Source organism: Pan troglodytes, chromosome 11 (assembly GCF_028858775.2).
Source record: "Pan troglodytes isolate AG18354 chromosome 11, NHGRI_mPanTro3-v2.0_pri, whole genome shotgun sequence".
Lineage (NCBI taxonomy): Eukaryota > Metazoa > Chordata > Mammalia > Primates > Hominidae > Pan > Pan troglodytes.
Window position 1 is genome coordinate 94,814,255 of NC_072409.2, and position 23,092 is coordinate 94,837,346.

Below are 23,092 nucleotides of genomic sequence, written 5' to 3' on the forward strand. Positions count from 1 at the left end.
GAATGGGGCAGGGCCCTCTCTGAATGGAGTTATATTCTACCATCAGATAAGGCAGGTCAGATAATTTCCTTATGGCCAGCTTTTACACAGAAAGGCAAGGAGGAGGTTGAAGTAATATGTTTAGGTTTTATGGCTGGCTTTGGGGAAGGGAATTCTGGTTTCTATGGCCTGCCTTGGGAAGAGGGATTCTAGAGAGATTCTAGAGAATAAGGGGCCACAGAGAGAAGGGCAGGAGAAAGTCAGAGAAAGTTTTGCTTCTGAGGCTGCTTCTGTGGCTGTCATTTTGGGGTATTGTTTTCTGAGCCTCAGCACAGCCCTTGTGCGTCCCTGGGCCATCAATCCATTGATGAGACCATTCCAACTGTGGCTGGCGGTGAAGACTGTAGGACCCTCTGGTTGTGTTTGCATAAGGCAGAAGATGTCATTAGTGTGGGAAAAAAAAGTAGTGCCTTTTCTCACCTATTGCAAGGTTCATGGCTAATACCCCTATAATAAAAGAAGATTAACAAGAGAAAACCATAACTAATTTTTTAAACTAATTTTCATGGGAGACAAGAGGCTTTAGAAATGAAGATCCAAAGACCCAGGGAAACTGTCTATTTTTATGCTTAGGTTTAATGAAAAAGGGACAGTCATGTAAAAGCATATTGGACATAAAGGGGATATGAAGTATTGTTAATAAACTGAGGGGGGACTTGGGAAGGCCTGCTGTTCAGATTATTCTTGGTGTCCCTGTGTCTTTATTCCTTTCCTCCAGAATCAGGGAAGGACACCTGTCACATGGGGGTCTTACAACATACTTTCAGGGGAGATAGGACAGATAATTATCTTATGACCAGCTTTCACACAGAAAGGTGAGACAAAGTCAGTGAATGACCTTCTTGATTCTGCAGTTTTCTCAATGTCCAAGGTGCCGTTATTTTGATATCATGTCAGGAATCCCGACATTAACAAGACAGGCAGAGCCCCCAGTGAAGTGGCCTAGTCTCTCCTGGATTCTTAGGTGACAGAACGGAAAATAACGAATGGATCTAGTCAAAGGCCTTTGACTATGACAAGACATCCAGGATGTGGGAAAGGGAAAAGGAACAGAGAAATGTCTGAAAGCAGTGGCACATAGATCTCAGCGGCATGCTCTGCCTCTTCACACCAGGTCGGAGGCCTGAAGGTGGATTCCCTACCCAACCAGCTGTTGGCTTGCGGTTATAAAGCCCAGCATGGAAAGAAGCAGCTTCAGGAACTGAATGAGGGTGAGAGGGAAACAGCAGGTTGAAGAGAGAAAAACAATTCTTCTTTTTCCTTCCCCTGAACTTAGGCTTTTCCTTTGTAATTCCCAAGTTTCACAGGAAACTTTCTTGGTCACTGAGCAAAATTTTCCAATGTAATTAAGACTTTGGTGAGATTACCCTTCATTTTATTATTGTGGAGGGTATTGTTTTTGAACGAAGCTCTTCTGCCTTTTGCGTCCTCATTACCTCCCTTCCCCATGCTTTTCCAATGGACTTTCCTCCAAATGCAATCTGAAGCTACACCACAGTCACTACCCATGGTCAGGAAAATTCCACATTTGTTTTCCTGTGATTTAGAGAAGACAACCAATAAAACTAGAGATTAATACTATTATATGCCAAATTAACTACCTAAATAGGCTCTTGTAAATCTTATCAACATCAGCAGTTCTCAACTGTTTCGGTTTCGGAAGCCATCGACACTTAAAAATTGTGGACACATCCAAAAAGATTGTGCTCATGTGTTTCTATTTATTGATATTTGTCATATTAGTATTATAATTCAGGAAGTTTTAAATGTTCACTTAAAATAACAGAAAGACACATGTACCTGAAATGTAATGAAAATTGGTCCCATTAAAAATTAGAACAGGTAATGAAAAAATAACTTTCTTCAAAATATAACAATAATAAAGCATAAAATACATTGGAATAAACTCAGAAACAATGCACAATACATATAATCAAGCCAACAGCATAACTTTTTTGAAAGACATTTTTAGAATAGCCCAATAATATTCTAATATTCACTATTTCTATTTATGGAATGCTCAATATATATTATTAAATATCCTATAAAAATATAAATATTATTTACCAAGTACTTAATATTCATTAATACATTAATTAATAATAAATATTCATTAAATGACTGTGTATTTATCAGGTGAAAGAAATAACTGCCTTGTCCTGGCCTTTATAGCATCCTGTTGCAGTCTGATTTCCCACTTCAATGATGCTTACCACCCACCATGTGCTTAAATGTCCCCTGCTCACTTACAAAAATAGCAAATGAGAGAAGTTGATTAATCTTCATTGGTGATCAAGGTTAAAAAAAATCACTCTCAATTTAGAAATAACTATGTAGTAATATAATAGTTTTCATTGGTTTTTTGATCCTCTTACTTGAATTAAAAATTCAATTATAGCCACTTCTACATGTAAGGAGCTTGGAAATGGCCACTGTGGCCTAACAAGCTGAAAAGACGTAAAATCCAAAAACTCTGTTTGGATCCATGAGAAGTGAGGACACAGAGACAATTACTACCTCCAAGATTGGAGAAACGGGCAGGCAAATCTGGAGAGTTATAGCTTAAACCAGAACAGAGATTCACCAGTGGAAACCACTAAGGGAACCAGGAAAACCTGGACTATAATTGATGAATTGGGGAAGGCTCAGTGTGGACAACTGAGAATTAAAAACTCAAGAGGACTTAGTTATAGGAGGGTCCTCATACTTTTTGCATTTTATGTCTAGGTGATTGAGCTGGTTCTCACAGGAAATATCAGAGAAAAATTCTCTAGTGCTTCCAGCAATAAAGGTGAGAATATTTGGATGCACTCCATTCCTCTTAACAAGGTCTGCAGTCAGAAAAAGCTAGTTGACTAGAACCTAATCTCCTGGAGTTTTATTAGAGCCTATTTTCAACTGACTTGAAGGAAGAAAAATACCCAACTCCAGCCAGTTCTAGCCATCCTGCTCCACCTAAAGGGGGAGGGAGGACACAGAAACACTTTCGAAGTTCACAGTCCAGAGGCACAGGCTCACTAAAAACAGAGACCTACTGGTAGGACTAGAGAACACCTCCCCTTCCTAATACCTTACTGTCACATTTTTAAAGGCCTATTTGCAGTAGTAAAATAACGAGGCATACTAAAATACAAAAAGACAGAATTTGAAGAGACAGAGCAAGCATCAGAACCAGACATGGCAGTGATGTTGGTATTATCAGACTGGGAATTTTAAACTATGATTAAGTGCTCTGACAGATAAAGTAGACAGTATGCAAGAACAGATGGGCAATGCAACCAGAGAGATGGAAAGCCTATGAAAGAACCAAGGCCGGGTGCGGTGGCTCATGCCTGTAATTCCCAGCACTTTGGGAGGCCAAGGTGGGCGGATCACAAGGTCAGGAGATTGAGACCATCCTGGCCAACATGGTGAAATCCCTTCTCTACTAAAATACAAAAAATTAGCTGGGTGTGGTGGCGCATACCTGTAGTGCCAGCTAGTTGGGAGGCTGAGGCAGGAGAATCGCTTGAACCCCGGAGGTGGAGATTGCAGTGAGTCCAGACCGTGCCACTGCACACCAGCCTAGTGACAGAGGAAGACTCTGTCTCAAAAAAAAAAAAAAAAGAAAGAAAGAAAGAAAAGAAAAGAAAGAACCAAAAAGGAAATGCTAAAGATCAAAAACAGTCTGACAGTGTAGTGGAATCTTATAATTTTATGTTGCCTCAGCATCCATTTTGAATGTAAGTTTAACTCTGTCATACCAAAGCAGGGCTCAGTCACCCTTGGCACAGTTTATAGTTCTACACCACACCCAAATGGCCTAAGTCAGTGGTCAGAGATAAGAACTTAGTGGCATCTCTCCCACCTAGCAGACTGGGCTCCCTGCTTTCTGGCCATTTCCTGTAAATCATTCCAGCATCTTCCTGTGAACTTAAAGTGACACATACCCTATTCCCTTATATATTCTGCCAGTTGCCCTCGTGATTTCTCTCGTTCTTTGCCTAACTCTTCATTCCTGCCTCATTACACCTTTCCTTCCTAGTAGCTATAAGAAAAGTCTTTGAACTTCTTGCCTATTGTGGTGGTGTACTAAATTTGAAGAAGTAGGAGTTGCCCCATGCCAGATTTTTTCTGGGTGGCTGGGGAGAAGACAAGTTCAGGCTCTTAGGACCAGGGAGATGGTCAGGCAGGCATAAGCTGTGCACAGGTGAGAAAAAATTCACACAGGCATCTGCCAGTATAAACAGGTTTCCCATGTGAGGGACCCGCTGGTCATGGGTTGGATATCTAAGCATTATTCCATCTGCCAGGAAAAAGAATTGCCTCGTGAATGGTAAATTGTGAACATCCACGACCAGTTTCCTTTCATTTCGCATTAGGGCAAGGCTGCTAGCTGCTATGGTACTGGAAGCTGAGTTTAGACGGAAGTTCTCAGAAATCAAACAAAAAATGAAAAATGCCTTTGATGTTATTATTGGTAGACCAGACAAAGCTGAAGAAAAAAATTTCTGAGCATGAGGATTTATCAATGAAAACTTTCAAAACTGAAAATAAAAGAGAATAAGAACTAGGAAAAAAAGAGAACAGAATTGCAAAGACCGTAAGATAACTACAAAATGTGTAACATACATGTAATGGAAATATCAGAAAAAGAAAACAGGGAAAGAAAGAGAAGAAATATTTGAACAACGACTGAGAATTTATTCAAATTAATGTCGGACATCAAACTACAGATGCAAGAAGCACAGAGAACACCAACTAGGATAAATGCTGGAAAAATTACACATAGGCATATCATTTCAAACTACAGAAAATCAAAGGTAAAGAATATATCCTGAAATAAACCAGAGGAAAAAAAATACCTTACCTCAAGAATTTAGGAAAAAAACACCAACCTAGGATTCTGTATCTTGCAAATTATCCTTCAAAAGTGAAGGAGAAATAGAGACTTTCTCAGACAAACAAAAATTGAGGGAATGTGTTACCCGTAGACCTGCTTTGCAATAAATTTTAAAAGAATTTTTTTTTAGAGAGAAGGAAAATGATATAGATCAGAAACTTAGATCTAAATAAAGGAAATTTCTCAGAGAAGAAATAAATGAAGGTAAAATAAAAACTTTTTAAAAAATCCTTAACACATAACAGTTTTTTCAAAATAAAAAAAGCAACAAGTATAACTGATATGCTAAGAAATGAGAGAAAATAGACTTCTATAAAATGCTCAGTTGAAACCACAAAAGGCAGAAAAAGAGTGGAAAACAAAATTGGGAATGAAGAAAAAGAGCAACAAGTAGAAAACAGTTATAAGTATGGTAGATATTAATCTAATTACATCACTAATCACGTTCAATGTCAATAGTGTAAATGCACTATTAAAAGACAAAGCTTGGGCTGGGCGCAGCGCCTCATGCCTGTTATCCCAGCACTTTGGGAGGCCAAAGCGGGTGGATCACGAGGTCAGGAGATCGAGACCATCCTGGCTAACATGGTGAAACCCCGTCTCTACTAAAAATACAAAAAAACTAGCCAGGCATGGTGGCAGGTGCCTGTAGTCCCAGCTACTCGGGAGGCTGAGGCAGGAGAATGGCGTGAACCCAGGAGGTGGAGCTTGCAGTGAGCCGAGATCGTGCCAGTGCACTCCAGCCTAGGCAACAGAGCAAGACTCTGTCTCAAAAAAAAAAAAAAAGAGCTTGTCAGAGTGGATCAAAAAGCAAGAACCAAATATATGTTGTCTACAAGAAATACATTTTATTCTTTAAAAAAAATTTCCCAAACCAGGATACATTGTAATATAAAGTGGATATTAGAGCAATGCAAATTTTGCATCATGCCAAAACAGTTCATTTAAATCATTACCACAGACAAGAAAACTATTTTATTGATAGCTTTGGCTTATTACATCTGCTAAGATACAAGCAAAAAGTTCTAACTATTAATTTGAATTGGAGTCTCTAATTCTCCCAGATTCTGTGATGCATTGTAAAAGGGAAGCATGTAATTTTGGCAAAATAAAGTCACCCTTGACTTCATATATATATATTATATGATACATATATCAATATAATATATATATTATATTGATATATATAATATAATATATATATTATACTATATATATTATATTGACTTTAATATATTAAAAAATATATATATATTTCAATATATTAGATATATTGAAATATATATATATATATTTTTTTTTTCCACTTTAATCTTCATTCTGCCTTTGGGTACCATGGCCAAACATTCAGTTTGCCAAGAGAGACCTTGTTTGGAGACTGCTGTTTTGGGTTATAGTGGACTCTTGAACAACATAGGGATTAGGAGCACTGACACCCGTGTAGTTAAAAATCTGTGTATAACTCTTGATTCCTCAAAACTTAACTACTAGTAGCCTACCTTTGACCAGAATCCTTACCTATAGCATATAGTTGATTGACATATATTTTTATGTTATATGTATTATATACTGTATTCTTACGATAAGGTAAGATGGAAAAAAGAACATGTTATCAAGAAAATCATAAGGAAGAGAAAATATATTTACTATTTATTAAGTGGAAATGAATCACCATAAAGATTTTCATCCTTGTCTTCATGTTGAGTAGGCTGAGGAGGAGAAGGAAGAGGAAGGGTTGGTCTTGTCTCGGGGTGGCAGAGGTGAAGAGGTGAGGAGGTGGAAAGAGAGGCAGAAGAAGCAGGCACAGTGTAACTTTATGGAAATAAATCATAATTTCTGTGTAACTTTTTTGCTTGTTTCTCTAAAAATTTTTATATATATGGTACCAATCATTCTTCCATCATTTGCTTTAGTTGCAGTGCCCATGTTGTAGAGGGGTCCATGTCATAAAAGAAGCCAAAAGCAGTCTTGAATAATCAGAACTCTTCTGCCAGATTGTCTAATGCCAATTTGTTTTCTGGCACTTCTTCTCCTATATCTTCTTCCTCATTGTCTGGCACTGGTTCAGAAGCACTTATCTCTGTCAAGTCATCTTCTGTTAATGCCTCTGGTGTGGTGCCTATTAGCTCTTGAATTTCTCCAAATCTATATATTGAAGCCTATTTCATTAAATTGATCTTCAATCTCTGATATCCTCTCTTCCGCTTGATCAGTTCAGCTCTTGTGTATGCTTCACGAAGTTCTTGTGCTGTTTTTTAGCTCCATCAGGTCCTTTATGTTCTTCTCTAAACTAGTTATTCTAGTTAGCAATTCCTCTTTTATCAAGGTTCATAGCTTCCTTGCATTGGGTTAGAACATGCCCCTTTAGCTCGGAGGAGTTTGTTATTACCCACCTTCTGAAGCCTACTTCTGTCAATTCATCAAACTCATTCTCCATCCAGTTTTTTTCCCTTGCTGGTAAGGAGTTGTGATCCTTTGGAGGAGAAGAGGCATTCTGGTTTTTGGAATTTTCAGCCTTTTTGTGCTGGTTTTTCCTCATCTTCATGGATTTATTTACCTTTGGTCTTTGCTTTTGGTGACCTTCAGATGGAGATTTTGTGTGGTCATCCTTTTTGTCGATGCTGATGCTATTGCTTTGTGTTTGTTAGTTTTCCTTCTAACAGTCAGTCCCCTCTTCTGCAGGTCTGCTGGAGTTTGCTATGGGTCCACTCCGACCCTGTTTGCCTGGGTATCACCAGTGGAGGCTGCAGAACACAAAGATTGCTGCCTGCTCCTTCCTCTGGAAGCTTCGTCCCAGAGGGGCATCTGCCATATGCCAGCTGGAGCACTCCTGTATGAGGTGTCTGTCGAACCCTGCTGGGAGGTGTCTCCCAATCTTGAGGCATGGGTGTCGGGGACCCACTTGAGGAGGCAGTCTGTCCCTTATCAGAGCTCAAGCACTGTGCTGGGAGATCTGCTGCTCTCTTCAGAGCCAGCAGGCAGGAACATTTAAGTCTACTGAAGCTGTCTGTGCCCACAGCCGCTCCTTGCCCCAGGTGCTCTATCCCAGGGAGATGGGAGTTCTATCTATAAGCCCTTGACTGGGGCCACTGCCTTTCTTTCAGAGATGTCTTGCCCAGAGAGGAGGAATCTAGAGAGACAGTCTGGCTACAATAGCTTTGAGGTGCTTCAGTGGGCTCCGCCCAGTCCAAACTTCCAGGCAGCTTTGTTTACACCGTGAGGGGAAAACTGCCTACTGAAGCTTCAGTCATGGCGGATGCCCCTCCCCCACCAAGCTCGAGTGTCCCAGTTTGACTTCAGACTGCTGTGGGGGCAGCGAGAATTTCAAGCTAGTGGATCTTAGCTTGCTGGCCTCTCTGGGGGTGGGATCCGCTGAGCTAGACCACTTGGCTCCCTAGCTTCAGCCCCCTTTACAGGGGAGTGAATGGTTCTGTCTCACTGGCATTCCAAGCACCACTGGAGTGTGAAAAAAAACTCCTGCAGCTAGCTCGGTGTCTGCCCAAATGGCTGCCCAGTTTTGTGTTTGAAACCCAAGGCCCTTGTGATGTTAGCACCCAAGGGACTCTCCTGGTCTATGGGTTGCAAAGACCATGGGAAAAGCATAGTATCTGGGCCAGATAGCACCATCCCTCACAGCATGGTCCTTCACAGCTTCCTTTGGCTAGGGGAGGGAGTTCCCCAACCCCTTGTGCTTCTCGGATGAGGCAACACCCCACCCTGCTTCTGCTTACCCTCCGTGGGCTGCACCCACTGTCTAACCAGTCCCAGTGAGATGAATCGCGTACCTCAGTTGGAAATGCAGAAATCACCCGCCTTCTGTGTTGGTCTCGCTGGGAGCTGCAGACCAGAGCTGTTCCTATTCCTACAGTAAGTTTTATTCGTTCATGTTTTTATGTTATTAACTAGAATCCTTTTATTCAGCTTGAAGAATTCCTTTTAGCATTTCTTGTAAGTAGGTATAGTAGTGCCATCCTACCTCAGCTTTTGTTTGTCTTGGAAAGTTGTTATTTTCCCTCATTTCTGAAGGTCAACTTTGTTGGGTAAAGTAATCTTGGTTGGCAAAAGAAACTTTTAAATATATTGAACTAAATGAAAATAACACAACTTAACAAAATATGTGGAATCCAGTGAAAGCAGTGCATATAGGGAAATTTATAGCACTGAGTGCTATATTAGAAAAAAAGAAAGTCGTAAAAATTAAACACCTAAGCTTCTGCTTTAGGAAAGTAGAAAAATAGGAGCAAATTAAATCCAAGGTAAGTAAAAAAAAAAAAAAAAAGAAATAAAAATTAGAGCAGAAATCAATAAAATTGAAGACAGTAAATCAATAAAGAAAATCAACATAAAAAGTATGGTTCTTGAAAAGATATATAAAATTGATAAGCATCTACCTAGGATAATTAAGGAAAAAAGACAGAGGACACAGATTACTAATATCAAACATAAAAGCGGGAACATCACTGCAAATTTTATAGGCATTGAAAGCGTAATAAAAGAATACTATAAACTATTCTATACCTACAAATTTGATAAGTAAATAGAATGAACCAATTCCTTGAAAGACATAATCTGAAAAACGTAAAAAGAAGAAATAAACAATCTGAATAGCCTATATGTATTAAATAAATTGAATCAGTAATTAATAACCTCTCAAAACAGGAAGCACAATGCCCAGATGGGTTCACTAGTGAATTCTATCAAATATTTAAAGAAAAAAAAATTGTATCAACTTTCTACAATCTCTTTCAGAAGACAGAAGCAGAGGGAATACTTCCTAAATCATTCAACTAGGCCAGCATTACCTTAATACCAGAACTAGAAAATGACATTACAAGAAAAGAAAACAACAGACCAATATCTCTCATGAACAAAGATACAGACATTTTCAACAAAATATTAGCAAAAAGAATCCAAGAATGTATAAAAAAATATACGCCACAACCAAGTAGAATTTATTCCAGATATGCAAGGGTGGTTCAACGTTTGAAAATCAATTAACGTAATTTGTCCCATCAACAGGTTAAAGAAGAAAATCACATGGTCATATTGATAGACACAGAAAAAGCATTTGACAAAATTTAACACCCATTCATGATGCAATCTCTCAGTAAACTAGGAATAGAGGAAAACTTCCTCAGCTTGAATGTACCTTCCTCTCAATTTTGCTATGAACCTGAAACTCCTCTTAAAAAATAAAGTTTTTCATTTAAAAAGAAAACAAAAAACATGGAGGAGCGTTGATGTATCTCATTTTAGACCAATCAGCTATGGAGAGTTAGGCGACAGCACAGATAGCTGCTGTACTTCTGTTTCTGGCAATGTTCCAGACTACACTTAAAAATTTTTTACTTATAGACTTGTACTTAATGTTCAAGAAAAATATGAAAATGGCTTTGCCATGTTAATGCTACTCTTTTTTTAAAAAAAACTAAAGTTCAAACTTTATTTATATTTCATTAGTTTTTTAGCTACTGTTCTTTTTCTATTCTGGGATCTCATTCAGAATGCCACATTACATATAATTCTCATGTCTCCTTGGGTTCCTCTTAGTTTTGACAGTTCCTCAGACTTTTCTTATTTTTGATGACCTTGACAGTTTTGAGGAGTACTGGTTAGATATAGGGTAATGGTTTTTAAAGTATATTTGTCATGATTTATACCGGGGTAAGGGTTTGGGGAGGAAGCCCATGGGGTAAAGTACTGTTCTCATCACATCACATCAAGGTTATATACTATCAATATTGCCACTGATGTTACTTAGCCTTTTAATATTTCTCTAATTTAGTGTATATGCAATGATAGTTCTCTGATTTCTGAGACTGAGTTTCTCATGTGTAATGATTATTTAGAGTTTCTCTTTCATCTGCTCAAATTTTTGTCTAGTTTTATTTTCTACTGATTTGTAAGACTTCTTTTTATAATCTGCATATTACAATTCTCTTTACTGGGGTGTTGCAAATATTTTCTGTCATTCTATGGCCTGACTTTTCTTAACGGTTTTTTAATTTTAAAAATAAGTCTTAATATTCCTGCAATCTAATTAACAATCTTTTCTTTGTGGTTAGGACTTTGAGTCATAAGAAATTTTTTTCTACACTGAAGTCATGATGGCATGCTTCTATATTATTTTCTAAAAGATTTAAAGTTTTGCCTTCTCCATTTAGACTTATAATTCACTGGAATTTTTTTGTGTGTATGGTATGACTTATGGGTTCCCTTTTATTTTTTACATATAAATATATTTCCCTGTTTTTCTAAAAAAGAAAAAGATCATCATTTTCCCATTGTAAAATGCCATATTTTTTTCATAAGTCACTTACATATATCAATGGGTCTGTTTCTGAGCTCTACTCTATTTTATCAGCCTCACTGTCTATCCCCACACATCTCATGCTTTGCTCTAAATCTTGATATTTAGTGGAACATTCTTTCCCATTTTGTTCTACAAGAATATTTTTGTTATTGTCTTTTGGGCTTCTATATACATTTTAGAATGAGGTTGGCAAGTTAACAAACAGCTTTTTTGGGGTGAACATATTGACTACAAATTTATGTGGAAAGAAAGTATACTTCACAATATTAAGTCTTTTAGTTCATGAATATAGTATGTCTCTCCGTTTCTGCATTAACTTAGACATTCATTAATTTCTCTCACAATTTATAAGTTTATTTAGATCTTCATTCATTTAAATCTTCACTAACCTCTCATTTACAATTTGTAAGTTTTCTAGGTAACAGTCTTGCACTTCTTTGCCTAGATTTATTTCCAAGTAGATTATTTTTGTACATCATCTACGGTGTCATTTTTAAAATGTAATTTTTCACCTTTTTGTTGCTAAAGAGAGATGACTGATTGTTAATATTGATCTTGCGCTTGGCGACCTTGCTGAATTCTAATCGTTTATCTATAAATTCTTTTGTATTTTGAATGTAAACAATTACGTCATCTGCATATAATTTTTAAAATCTGATAAGTCAACAAGAGATTGAAACAGGCTCTTCACAAAGAAAATATCCAAATGGTCAATAAACATATGAAAAGATGCTGAAACTTATTAATAATCAGAGAGATGCAAATTAAACTATAATGAAGTATTATTGTACAACAATAGAATGGCTGAAATTAAAAAGACTGACAATATCAAAGTTGGCAGAAGTCTGATACAACTGGAACTTCTCAAACACTGTTAGTAAGAATGTAAATTGGTACAAACATTTGGCAAGTCAGTACAATATTATCTGCTAAATCTGAACATATACATATTCTATGAGCCAGTTACTTCATTCTAGGCATATACCCAAAAGAAGTATGTACTATTGTGCAGTAAAAAATACAGACAAGGAATTTCATAGGAGCATTAATTATCATGGCAAATATTTTTAAAAATTATTAGTAGTAGAAGGGATAAAACATTGTGGTATACTTCTAAATAGGGTAAAACACATTAATGTAAATTAATAAACTATACACACAAGATAGACGAATTTCACAGACATTCTATTGAGGGTAAGAAACCATTTATACAAAGCTCAAAAACAGACAGAATATAGAGTGTTAAAAGACTGCATGGTAGTGACTTTGGGAGAAGAAAGTAGTGACGAGAGAGAGGAGAGAGAATAATGATTGTGAGGTGCTATAGTCTGAAGGTTTGTGTCCCTGAAATTTCACATGTTAAAACCTAATCCCCAATGCAATCATTTTAAGAAGTGGGTCCTTTAGTAGATAATTAGGTAATGGAACAAGAGCCCTAACAAATGGGATTGGTGCCTTATAAAAGAAGCCTGAGCCTGAGGGACCTTGTTTCCACCCTTCTACCATATGAGAATGCAATGAGAAGGCGCTGTATACAAAGCAAAGAGCAAGCCCTCATCAGACACTGAATCTCCTAGGGCCTTAGTCTTGGCTTTTCCAACCTCCAGAACTATAAAAATAAATGCTTGTTGTTTAAAAGGCATTCAGTCTACGGTGTTTTGTTAGAGCAGCCCCAAGAGACTAAGAGGGAACAAGAGGGCGATTTCTGTTGTGTTGATAATGTTTAGTTTGTGGTTACAGAAGAGTGCAGACGTTTTTATTTTATAACAATTCATTGAGCTATATACTTAAGATGTATGCACAATTTTCTATGTATATTATTGTTTTATAAACTTTTTCTTAAAAGAGGAAATGGGGATTCTCCCTTTTATGTATTAACCTCTTATGAAAGAATTTGTTGGCTTCCCAAGATATTTCTGAAAGATTGCTTTTGACTTCATTTATGTTCTGCCACTGCTTATGGACCTCTCAATAACTCTTCATCTTGTATAATTTATCATTCTTTTATAGGGACCCTCTTCCTTGAAAAATAATTGAAGATATAAAGAGGAAGAGAAGACAACTAAAATGTTTATTTCTAGATACATAGTAGTCCTGCATAGATAATTATATTCAAAAGAGGAGGACAAATTGGCTCCTATCTCTGAAATTTATAGAAAAGCAGTTCCAAATTAAAGTGATTTCAAATGACTAGAAATGTCATTCAAGTTTTACTTTCTAAATGTCACTCTGTCTCTCCAAACCTCATTAACCACAAGGAACTGGTACAAGGACTGGAAGTAGTTTTTTCATACAACGGAAAGTTAACGAGGGGAGGAAAGGATGTGTGCAAAAATAATGTCCACAGAAGGGACAAATAACAAAGGAAAAGATGACGGGAAAGGGTTCGGGCACTAACCCTTACAATGCAGATACACATTGGGCTGGTCTAAGAAATAGGTTTCCCTGGTAGACAGGTTAAATAAATTTTCCTAGTTATTCTGATACAACTCTAATAAAAGAAGAGAAATGAAGCTAAAACTTAAAATGATGTATTTAAAAGGAAGAAATTTTAACCCATTCATAGGTGAGCTTCTGCCAAGATTACTACTAATCCTCAGGAGAAGGGATAGAGGAGAAACTCCATAAAGGCAACTGGAAGTGGAGTATTAGGAAGCACCTCATGAACGCAATAGCAGGAAGTAGCTAGAGAACAAAGAGAAGAAACCAGAAAAAAAAATCCCTTTTTATTTTTCTGTTTCCATTCCTTTGGCTCCATTTCCACAGCTATGGCCTTTATTTTCACCCTCCACAGCCATGAGAGCCTCTGGGCAGGACTTCTCCTCGCCTCTCCCTGTTCCAATCACCTCTAACATTTCTGCCTATTGTTCTGCCCAGGGAAAAAACTCCAGTCTCTTCTCTGTCAAAGACCTCTTGAATTAAGTCCAAATGCTACACTCTGGCATTCAAGACTCCGTAATACAGCTCAACCTGACTTTTCCACCCTCAGCCTCCTTGATTCCTAAAATGAAGCCTGTCCACAATTGAAGCTCCTTGTCTTTGCTCCTGCAAACTTGTTCATTCTCCTGGCTGTGTTTGTGCTGGTCTCTGTCTATCTAGAGCTGTGGATATCACGGTATCTATTGTCTATCATGCTAGCCATGAACCACATGTGGCTGGTGAGCATTTTATATGGTACTAGTCTAAATTGACATCTACTGTGAGTGTAAAAATGTGCATTATGTTTTGAACACTGTACACAAAATTTAATTATCTCATGAATAATTTTATATTGGTTACATGTTGAAATTATAATATTTTGGATATACTATGCTAAATAAAACATATTATTAAAATTAACTTCACCTGTTTCTTTTCCTCTTTCAATATGGCTACTAGAGCTTTTTAAATTGCATATGTGACTTTATTGGACAGTACCGATTGAATGCCCTCAAGCACATCACCTCACCACAGCCACCTCTACCTGTAGTGATCATACCACTTCTTTAGGCACACTGCCTGCATTAAGGGCAATGAATGCCTTCTCATCTTCTCCACTAGATGTAGTTTCTTTTTTCTTTGAGAGCCATCATCACCATCATGGTTGACACCATGAACCTATCTGAAGATGTCACCCATAGACTGCTTGATATTCTACAGGAAAGATCACAGTTTTAAGTGCAATCTACCCATGTTATTAGCAGTGTGTATCTTGGGCACATCACACAGTCTCTCTAAGCCTCATTTCCCTCCTCTGTAAGATGGGGATGATAATAACCCATGTCAAATGTTTACTATGAGGATTATTCAAAAATGGCAAATAGCAAGTGCCTAATAAATGATAACTAGTACTACCGCCACTACTGTTGTTTTCATTGTATTAGATTATGAACTCTCTAAGGACCATTTCCAGATGGAGGATAAGAGGCCATTTGATGTGGGCAGTGATGAGGCCTTCTGTTGCACCTGGAAAGGTTAACTATATACAAGCCTGCAAGTCATTCTATAGGAGCAGGCCCCAGTGACCAGACTCTATAGACTGTCTCCTCTTTCCTGAGAGGGACGGCCATCTCTAGGTTGACTAACCTCTGAAGCTCCTTGCACTGGCTTTTGTGCTATGAGCCATGGATGATTCCAGACTAATCCGAGAATGCTCGTCAAAACCCCAAGGAATTACTCAAACACTGACATAACAGACATTTTTGAGTGGAAGAGCCGAGATTTTTATTAATATTCTGAAACTCATTGTTTTTAAAATGCATGAGATGGCCAAGGTCTTGCTAAGAGCTGGCCTGCAAAAGCCAAAAGGCCAGAGAGAATGAAATCCATAGAGAGGCAGAATAACCAGAAAGGTTGGGACACGTTTATTTTATAATGTAAATTAGTCTATTATGAAACAATACTTGTTTACTGGCGGAAAATTGGAAAATACAAAGAATATAAGGAGGAAAAAAATCACTCTTTAGTTTCACAAGCCAAATCAAGCCACTATTAAAATGGTGGTTTACTTCCTTTATTAATTTTCTCTACATATTTTTGCATAATCATGTTGTATGTACAATTTTATGTTCTATTTTTCAATATTAACTGGTGTCTTTCAAATTTCCTAATGACAAAAATAATATATGCTTATAATAGAACATTTTAAATGCAAATAAAACAAATGTTAAAATTTAGTAATATTTATTAAATTTTCTCAAAGTGCACGAAATTACAAATGTAACAACCTAATTCCCTAGTAGCCTAATAACCCTATTTCCCAGACCTCTTCTCATTACAAGGAAAAACTCATATGCAGATAGTTCTAAAGGTATGAAGTGAAAAGATAAAGATTTTTCTTCCTTGCTGCATCCTCACCCCATCAGCATTATTCCCCAGGGTAACTACTATTAATAGATAGTAATTCTACCCAAAGGAAAAAATCATATGCATATAACAGCATCATATGTATACCTTTCTAGTAACTTACAAAACAAATGATAATATCATATCCTTTCTTATGTGTATTGCTCTTTTCACTAAATGTATCTGTGATATGGGTCTATATCAGCTGATTGTCGTTTTCGATGGCTGAATAATATTCCATCTTGTCCACGTGATACTATTACTTGACAAGCTCCCTGCTGATGGACATTTGTCTTTGTTACTATGATAGTAATATAATAAACATTTATATATGTTTTGTATGTATCTATAATACCCGTGCACATACACATGCATATTTCTGCAGGGATAGCCATAGGTAAATAACTAGTAACGGTATTGCAAGTTAAAGGAACAATTTCATTGCTTGAAATTTAAAATTTTGAACTACACTGCCAATTTTCATGGTCTCTCCTTGTAAGCTAGTTTGGGCTTTCTCACAGCATGACAGGCTCAGGGCAGTCAGACCATCCTGGCCAAAGGCTTCAAGAGCAGAGTGCCACAGACCACAACTGCTTCTAATCAGCCATCTTCCCAAAGCCTTCTCTTTTTTCTATTAATAACTTTGTATGAGATTCCATCTTAATACTTTTCTGTTGTTTGGTCTTGTAAGAGCTTATTTTTCCTGAACCAGGAAGTGGTTCAGGGTGGTTTTTCTAACTTCACAGAGCTCCCTCTTCTGTTAGCTTTTGTGAAATGGTCAAAAACACAGCAGCCTGCCTTCTGAGTTCTCCATCCCACCCTAGTTGGGCCTTCTCTATCCTTGTCTCTGTTGTTTATATCCTGCTGAAGTGTGATTCCACTTGTGGCAGTTTCTCCTCTGTGTAGGATCAAAAGGGCTGTGGCTGGTTGGTTTGAAAATTTCTTATACCCTAGACTATTCCAGTGCCTTTCAGAAGTTTCCAAGGCCCTCTCACACTAACCTATTATCATATTGGGCAAAACTCCTTCCAGTTTCAGCTACCATTCCCTGATTGACTTTTCAGTAAATCTATCTCTCAGTCTTTCAGTATCCACAGAAGATTGGTTCTAGGGCCACCATCCCGCTGCCTCCACAGATACCAAAATCAGAGGATGCTCAATTCCCTCTTATAAAAAGTTGCAGTATTTGCATGTAATCTGCACATGTATTTCTGTATATGTTAAATCATCCCTAGATTACTTATAATACCTGATACAATATAAATGCTAAATAGCTGTAATACTGTATCTTTAAAATTTACATAATTTTTTGTTTTTGTATTATTATTTTTATTGTATTTTTAAAAAACATTTTCCATCTACAGTCGGTAGAATCCACGGATACAGAACCCATGGATAGGAAGGACCAACTGTATCTTTTAGTGTTTTGAGGTTCTTGAATTCTCAGGTCATTTGCTTTCCTTTGCTTTCTCCCAAGTCTTGTTTTACAATTTGCTTTAGTCATTCACTGAAACTTTAAAAAACATTAGAAAACCTCACAGTTTGTAAATCTTTTTCCCTAATATATATAACATAAGATAGGAGCTTAAATAAAGAGTTTTAGAAACTACTAAAAATGTAAATGACATAGGAAAACTGAAAGGGAGAAGTGAAAGTGGGAAATTCCTCTGAATAGAGAGAGGAGCATCTCATATAAATAGGCCATACCCATGGAGAAAGGACATTCTAACTGCAACCTTTCGAAGCCTTTGGTCTGGCACAACAGGTAGTAGGCGACACTGTTCGTGTTGTCAACATGACCAACAAGTGTCTCCTCCAAATTGCTCTCCTGTTGTGCTTCTCCACTACAGCTCTTTCCATGAGCTACAACTTGCTTGGATTCCTACAAAGAAGCAGCAATATTCAGTGTCAGAAGCTCCTGTGGCAATTGAATGGGAGGCTTGAATATTGCCTCAAGGACAGGATGAACTTTGACATCCCTGAGGAGATTAAGCAGCTGCAGCAGTTCCAGAAGGAGGACGCCGCATTGACCATCTATGAGATGCTCCAGAACATCTTTGCTATTTTCAGACAAGATTCATCTAGCACTGGCTGGAATGAGACTATTGTTAAGAACCTCCTGGCTAATGTCTATCATCAGATAAACCATCTGAAGACAGTCCTGGAAGAAAAACCGGAGAAAGAAGATTTCACCAGGGGAAAATTCATGAGCAGTCTGCACCTGAAAAGATATTATGGGAGAATTCTGCATTACCTGAAGGCCAAGGAGTACAGTCACTGTGCCTGGACCATAGTCAGAGTGGAAATCCTAAGGAACTTTTACTTCATTAACAGACTTGCAGGTTACCTCCGAAACTGAAGATCTCCTAGCCTGTGCCTCTGGGACTGGACAATTACTTCAAGCATTCTTCAACCAGCAGATGCTGTTTAAGTGACTGATGGCTAATGTACCGCATATGAAAGGACACTAGAAGATTTTAAAATTTTTATTAAATTATGAGTTATTTTTATTTATTTAAATTTTATTTTGGAAAATAAATTATTTTTGATGCAAAAGTCAACATGGCAGTTTTAATTACGATTTGATTTATATAACCATCCATATTATAAAATTGCCGAGTACCTATTAGTTGTTCTTTTTAAAATATACCTGCAAAGTAGTATACTTTCTGGCCCCTGCCTTTAAGGAATTTAAAATTCAAGAAAGCCATGTGGAATATATAAGGTAAGAGACAATAAGGGGACCTGAACCTTATGGGGGAATAAATATGGCATGAACTGCTGTGGGATTAAAAGAGAAAAGGCAAGCTGGAGGGTCTGGAACTAAACCTGGGGTTCCCATTTCTCCTACTGTGTGCTCCAGATTCTCCCATCATAAAGTTAGAATTGAGCTGGCCATCAGGAATAGCCAGAGGAATATGTCAGCTTTTGTGTTCTCCCTAACCTTCCCATGTTATTTGGGGGATACTTTGCTCCTGGAAAGATTTTTAAATAATTATGTGCCCCCCACCATCCCTGCAAGCTTAAGGGTGAGAAGTCCCATTTACTTCCATGACACTATTAAGCAGCAATCTCTTTATTCTGCTCATCATGGGAGAGCCAAGATGTGTGGGTATCTTAGGGGAGCTGTGGGTCCCTGTCTGCTGGCATGGCACAGGCATCAGAGGAAGAAGAACCTTTTTATACCCTAGCCATCTGGTTAGTTTTCTCCCTAGTTTTTCAAAAAACTAAGCCTGCTTCCAGTCTCCACTGCCTTGTTCATACAGAATTCCAGGAATGTCCTGTCCAGTTTTCTGTTGCTCTGCATTGCAGACGCCACATAGTCCCTAAAGCCAAATGAAAGAGGCGCAGCAGTTTAAGTCCAGTTTCAAACCAAGCAAAAAGCCAGGAAACATAGTAGAAAGGGAAGTTTAGGTGGGATAGAGAGGGCATTAATTTTTCTCAGGGCTTACACTGGGAAAAAATCAAGCTTTTCTAGGAGCTCTTTGGGCACCTGGTCAGCATGGACTGACTGGTTAGGTTTTTGTCTTTGTACCAAAACTTGGGAACTTGGGTTATAATGGCTATTACTGCCATTAGCAGTTGCTGTTTACTGAGAAATTCTAATGAAATAGGCACTGTGCTGAGATCCCATATAGATAATCGGATTTAATCTTCTCCACAAGCACCCCTCAGGTAGGCACAAATACATTATTGCCATTTTACAGGAGAGGAAACTAAATCTCAAAGAAATTTAGTAACTGCCCATGGTCACATAATGATTTCATTCAGTCTCTAGTGAATGGAGATTTTAAAAAGAAGTTCAAAGAGAAGCATCATAAAAGTCTTTATTTGTATCTAGGCATTTTTTCCTAGAGCAGTAAAGAAATCTGAGTTCCTTTTAAAAAAAGCGGCTTTCAGGAGAAGTAATCTGTTCATTAAGAGTTCCAGAGAAGCTACTATTGTGTAGACAATGAACTCAGGGCTCCCCCTTCCAGTTCAAAGTGGGTAACACACACACGGGCTATGCAAACAAGAAATGTCATCATGGGGGGCCTGCTGCCATTGACTCAAACCAGTCAAGCCCCCCTCAAGCTTCATCCTTCCTCCAGCTCTCCACCCCTGCTCTGCCAAAAGCCCTTCTGTAGCCGAACTCCCCTTTTTCCTGGAGTCAAGGACAAGATCAGCAAGTAGCAATGCAGAGTCCAGGCAGTGTCTAGAGCAGCCAAGAGGAAGCTAAAGAAATCTCTCTCAGCAATGGGGCCCTATCGTCCACTGCTTTCTCTGGGCTGAACTGCTAAACTGGCCCAGAAACTGGCAAGTTCTTGAAAAGACCTGCTCTACCTCCATGCTGGGGCAAGAATGACAGGAGAGAGGCCACTTCTGCAGAATTAGAAATACTGTATCACAGCTTAGCATGTCAGCCCATCCAGAATGCCAAAAATAAGTCCATAACCAGTAGAAGATAAGTAACAATTAAAATTAATTCCAATAAAAATGAAGGCAACTAGCCCAAAGGTGCACATTTGCATGTGCTGAACCGATGACTAGGCATGAGGAATAAAGTAAAATAATAATATTACTTTGGCTGGCACCAGAATAAGGTCTTAAGGAAAACACTCTTTGTTTAGAAAAATATCTAATGAGTCTGTAGAAAAATATCTAATGAGGCTTCACTCAATATCTAGTGAGATCTTGAGGTTATGGGTGTGGCAACAGAAAAGACACTAAAATACCAATAGCATGTTTTGTGTGTCAGCTTTTAAGGAGAAAGGAGACAGACAGAAATCCCCCAAAGCTCTGGAACTGTGACACTACGTGGAAAAAGTCAGACAATGAAACTTTTGCTGGTGGGAATGAAAAAAGAACTTTTCCAAACAGCGTAGCTCACGTGCAGCATGAAATTGTGTGCGCCGATGTATTGAAACTCTGTCCGCCATCATCTCCAAAACTTCAATAAAAATGGCTACCACAAAAAGTCCTTATGTGCGTAAAACCTCTGTGTACAAATCACAGAAAGTGCCCGGTCTCATGTTTGAACAAACATGGGGTGGCCAGATCTTCATAGATGAACCAAATTAGAAGAAACAGAAGGCAAAACAATGACAACAGAGCCACCTTCCCCCTTCCCATATCACACCTTAGGAATCCACAAAGCTGGATTAGGAGATGGAGCTGTCTTATCTAGCTCTTGAACAGTAAGAAGGCGCTGGTGAACATCTGGGTTACATACAAATATATGAATTTTGCTTAAATATATGAACATGCAGATGCAGGGCAATATCAGCACACATTTGTATAGTCTTTTTTGCAGTCAACAAAGGTGTTATTTAGGCATTTTAGGTGGCATTAAACACGTTCAAGTATTCAGATAACATCTGATCAGGAACTTATTCATAAAATACTCTTAAGAAAATGAAAAGAACATGCCACAGACTGGGAGAAAGTATTCGCAAATCACATATATGATAGAAGACTCATCTCCAGAATATATTTTTTAAAATCTCTGAAAACTCAATAATAACAAAACCACTAGTAAAACAATAAAATACATAATAAATAAAATAATAAAAATGGATAATATATTGGAACAGATGCTTCATCAAAGAAGACATGCAAATAGCAAATTAGTATATTAACATGGTAAAATCTTTCTCAAGGATTGCTGGTGGTGCAGGTCAGATAATGAATGTGAAATGATTTGATCCCAGGGGAGCCCTTTCCATCATGAGGACCTGCCATAGCTTCTGTCCTTTCTGAGCAAAGTTCACCAGCCCTCTTGGCCAAGCTCTATTTCTGATGCATGAGAGGTCTGCCAAGCACAGACTGTGGGGGCCCTCATCAACATGGATTTCTTCTTGACGGGTTTGGCTGTGGGAAACACAGAGAGAGCTAGCATCTGGTAATAGAGTCAGAAGATGAATGTCACCCAGAGCCATACCTTGTTGACTGCAGACATTTTCTCTAAACACATTGCACTGGTGCTTGCTGAGCCTAAAAAATGAACTGTTTTATGAATCCTTTTGTTCTCAACATTAATTGTTGCTTTTTAAACATTAGTTTAATTGCCTAAAATTTACTAGGATAGTTTAAGACAAACTCAAAAATTGGACTAGTAGTGCCAGCACAAAATTATACTCTCCTAATTTAGTAGGATCCACTTAACCACTTAACTCGTTAATTGACCTGATGGAGAGTACTCCAAAAACATGTTCACATCATAGTTATCACCAAATCAGACAATTATGTTTCAGTTGTTATTCTGTTTTGACATTCATGTAGAGGGTGTTCCTAGAAAACCTATAACGCATTATTCAAATTATATCCCCCAACAATTAGCCTACGAATTTAAAAAAAAAACAGAGCCCACTTCAAAAGACTCTCTTAAGAGGATTAAAAGACATGTCACAGACTGAGAGCATATATTTGCAAGTCACCTCTCTGATAAAGAAGTTGTATTGATATGTAAAGAATTCTCAAGATTCAGTGATAAGAAAGCAAATAACCCAATAAAAGACAGACAGAAGATTTCAACACATATTTCAGGAAAGAAGGTACAGAGATGGCAAACAAGACAGGAAAACACCAATATCGTTAACCTTTAATGTAATGCAAATTAAACAACAATAAGACACTGCTACATACTTATTAGAATGGCTGAAGTTAAAAGGACTCACCATATCAAGGATTGGCAAAGATGTGGAGCAACTAGAACTTTCAAAAAATGGTCCAATGACTTTGGAAAACCATTTTTGCAGTTTTTAAAAAAGGTAATCATATACCTACCACATGATCCAACCAGTCGACTCCCTAGTACTTATCCAAGAGAAAAGAAAGGATTCTGTGTATAAACATTCATATACACAGACTTGTATATGAATGTTTGTGGGAGCTTTGTTTGTCCATCACAAATGGATGATTAAAGAAATTGTAGTATATCCATACAATGGAACATTATTCAACAATAAAAAGGAATGAATCATTGATACACACAACAACATGGATGAATCTCCAAAAAAATTATGCTGAATACAAAAGGGCCAGGCACAGTGGCT

The 23,092-nt window shown here is 37.8% G+C and overlaps 1 protein-coding gene across 1 annotated transcript; it reads left to right on the top strand.

The window, feature by feature from the left end:
- Positions 1–17,406: 17,406 nt before the first annotated feature.
- IFNB1 (interferon beta 1) lies at positions 17,407–20,883 on the top strand. The gene has a single exon (XM_054657980.1). It carries the CDS (start codon positions 17,854–17,856, stop codon positions 18,415–18,417), a length of 564 nt encoding a protein of 187 aa, XP_054513955.1. The 5' UTR covers positions 17,407–17,853; the 3' UTR covers positions 18,418–20,883.
- Positions 20,884–23,092: the final 2,209 nt, after the last annotated feature.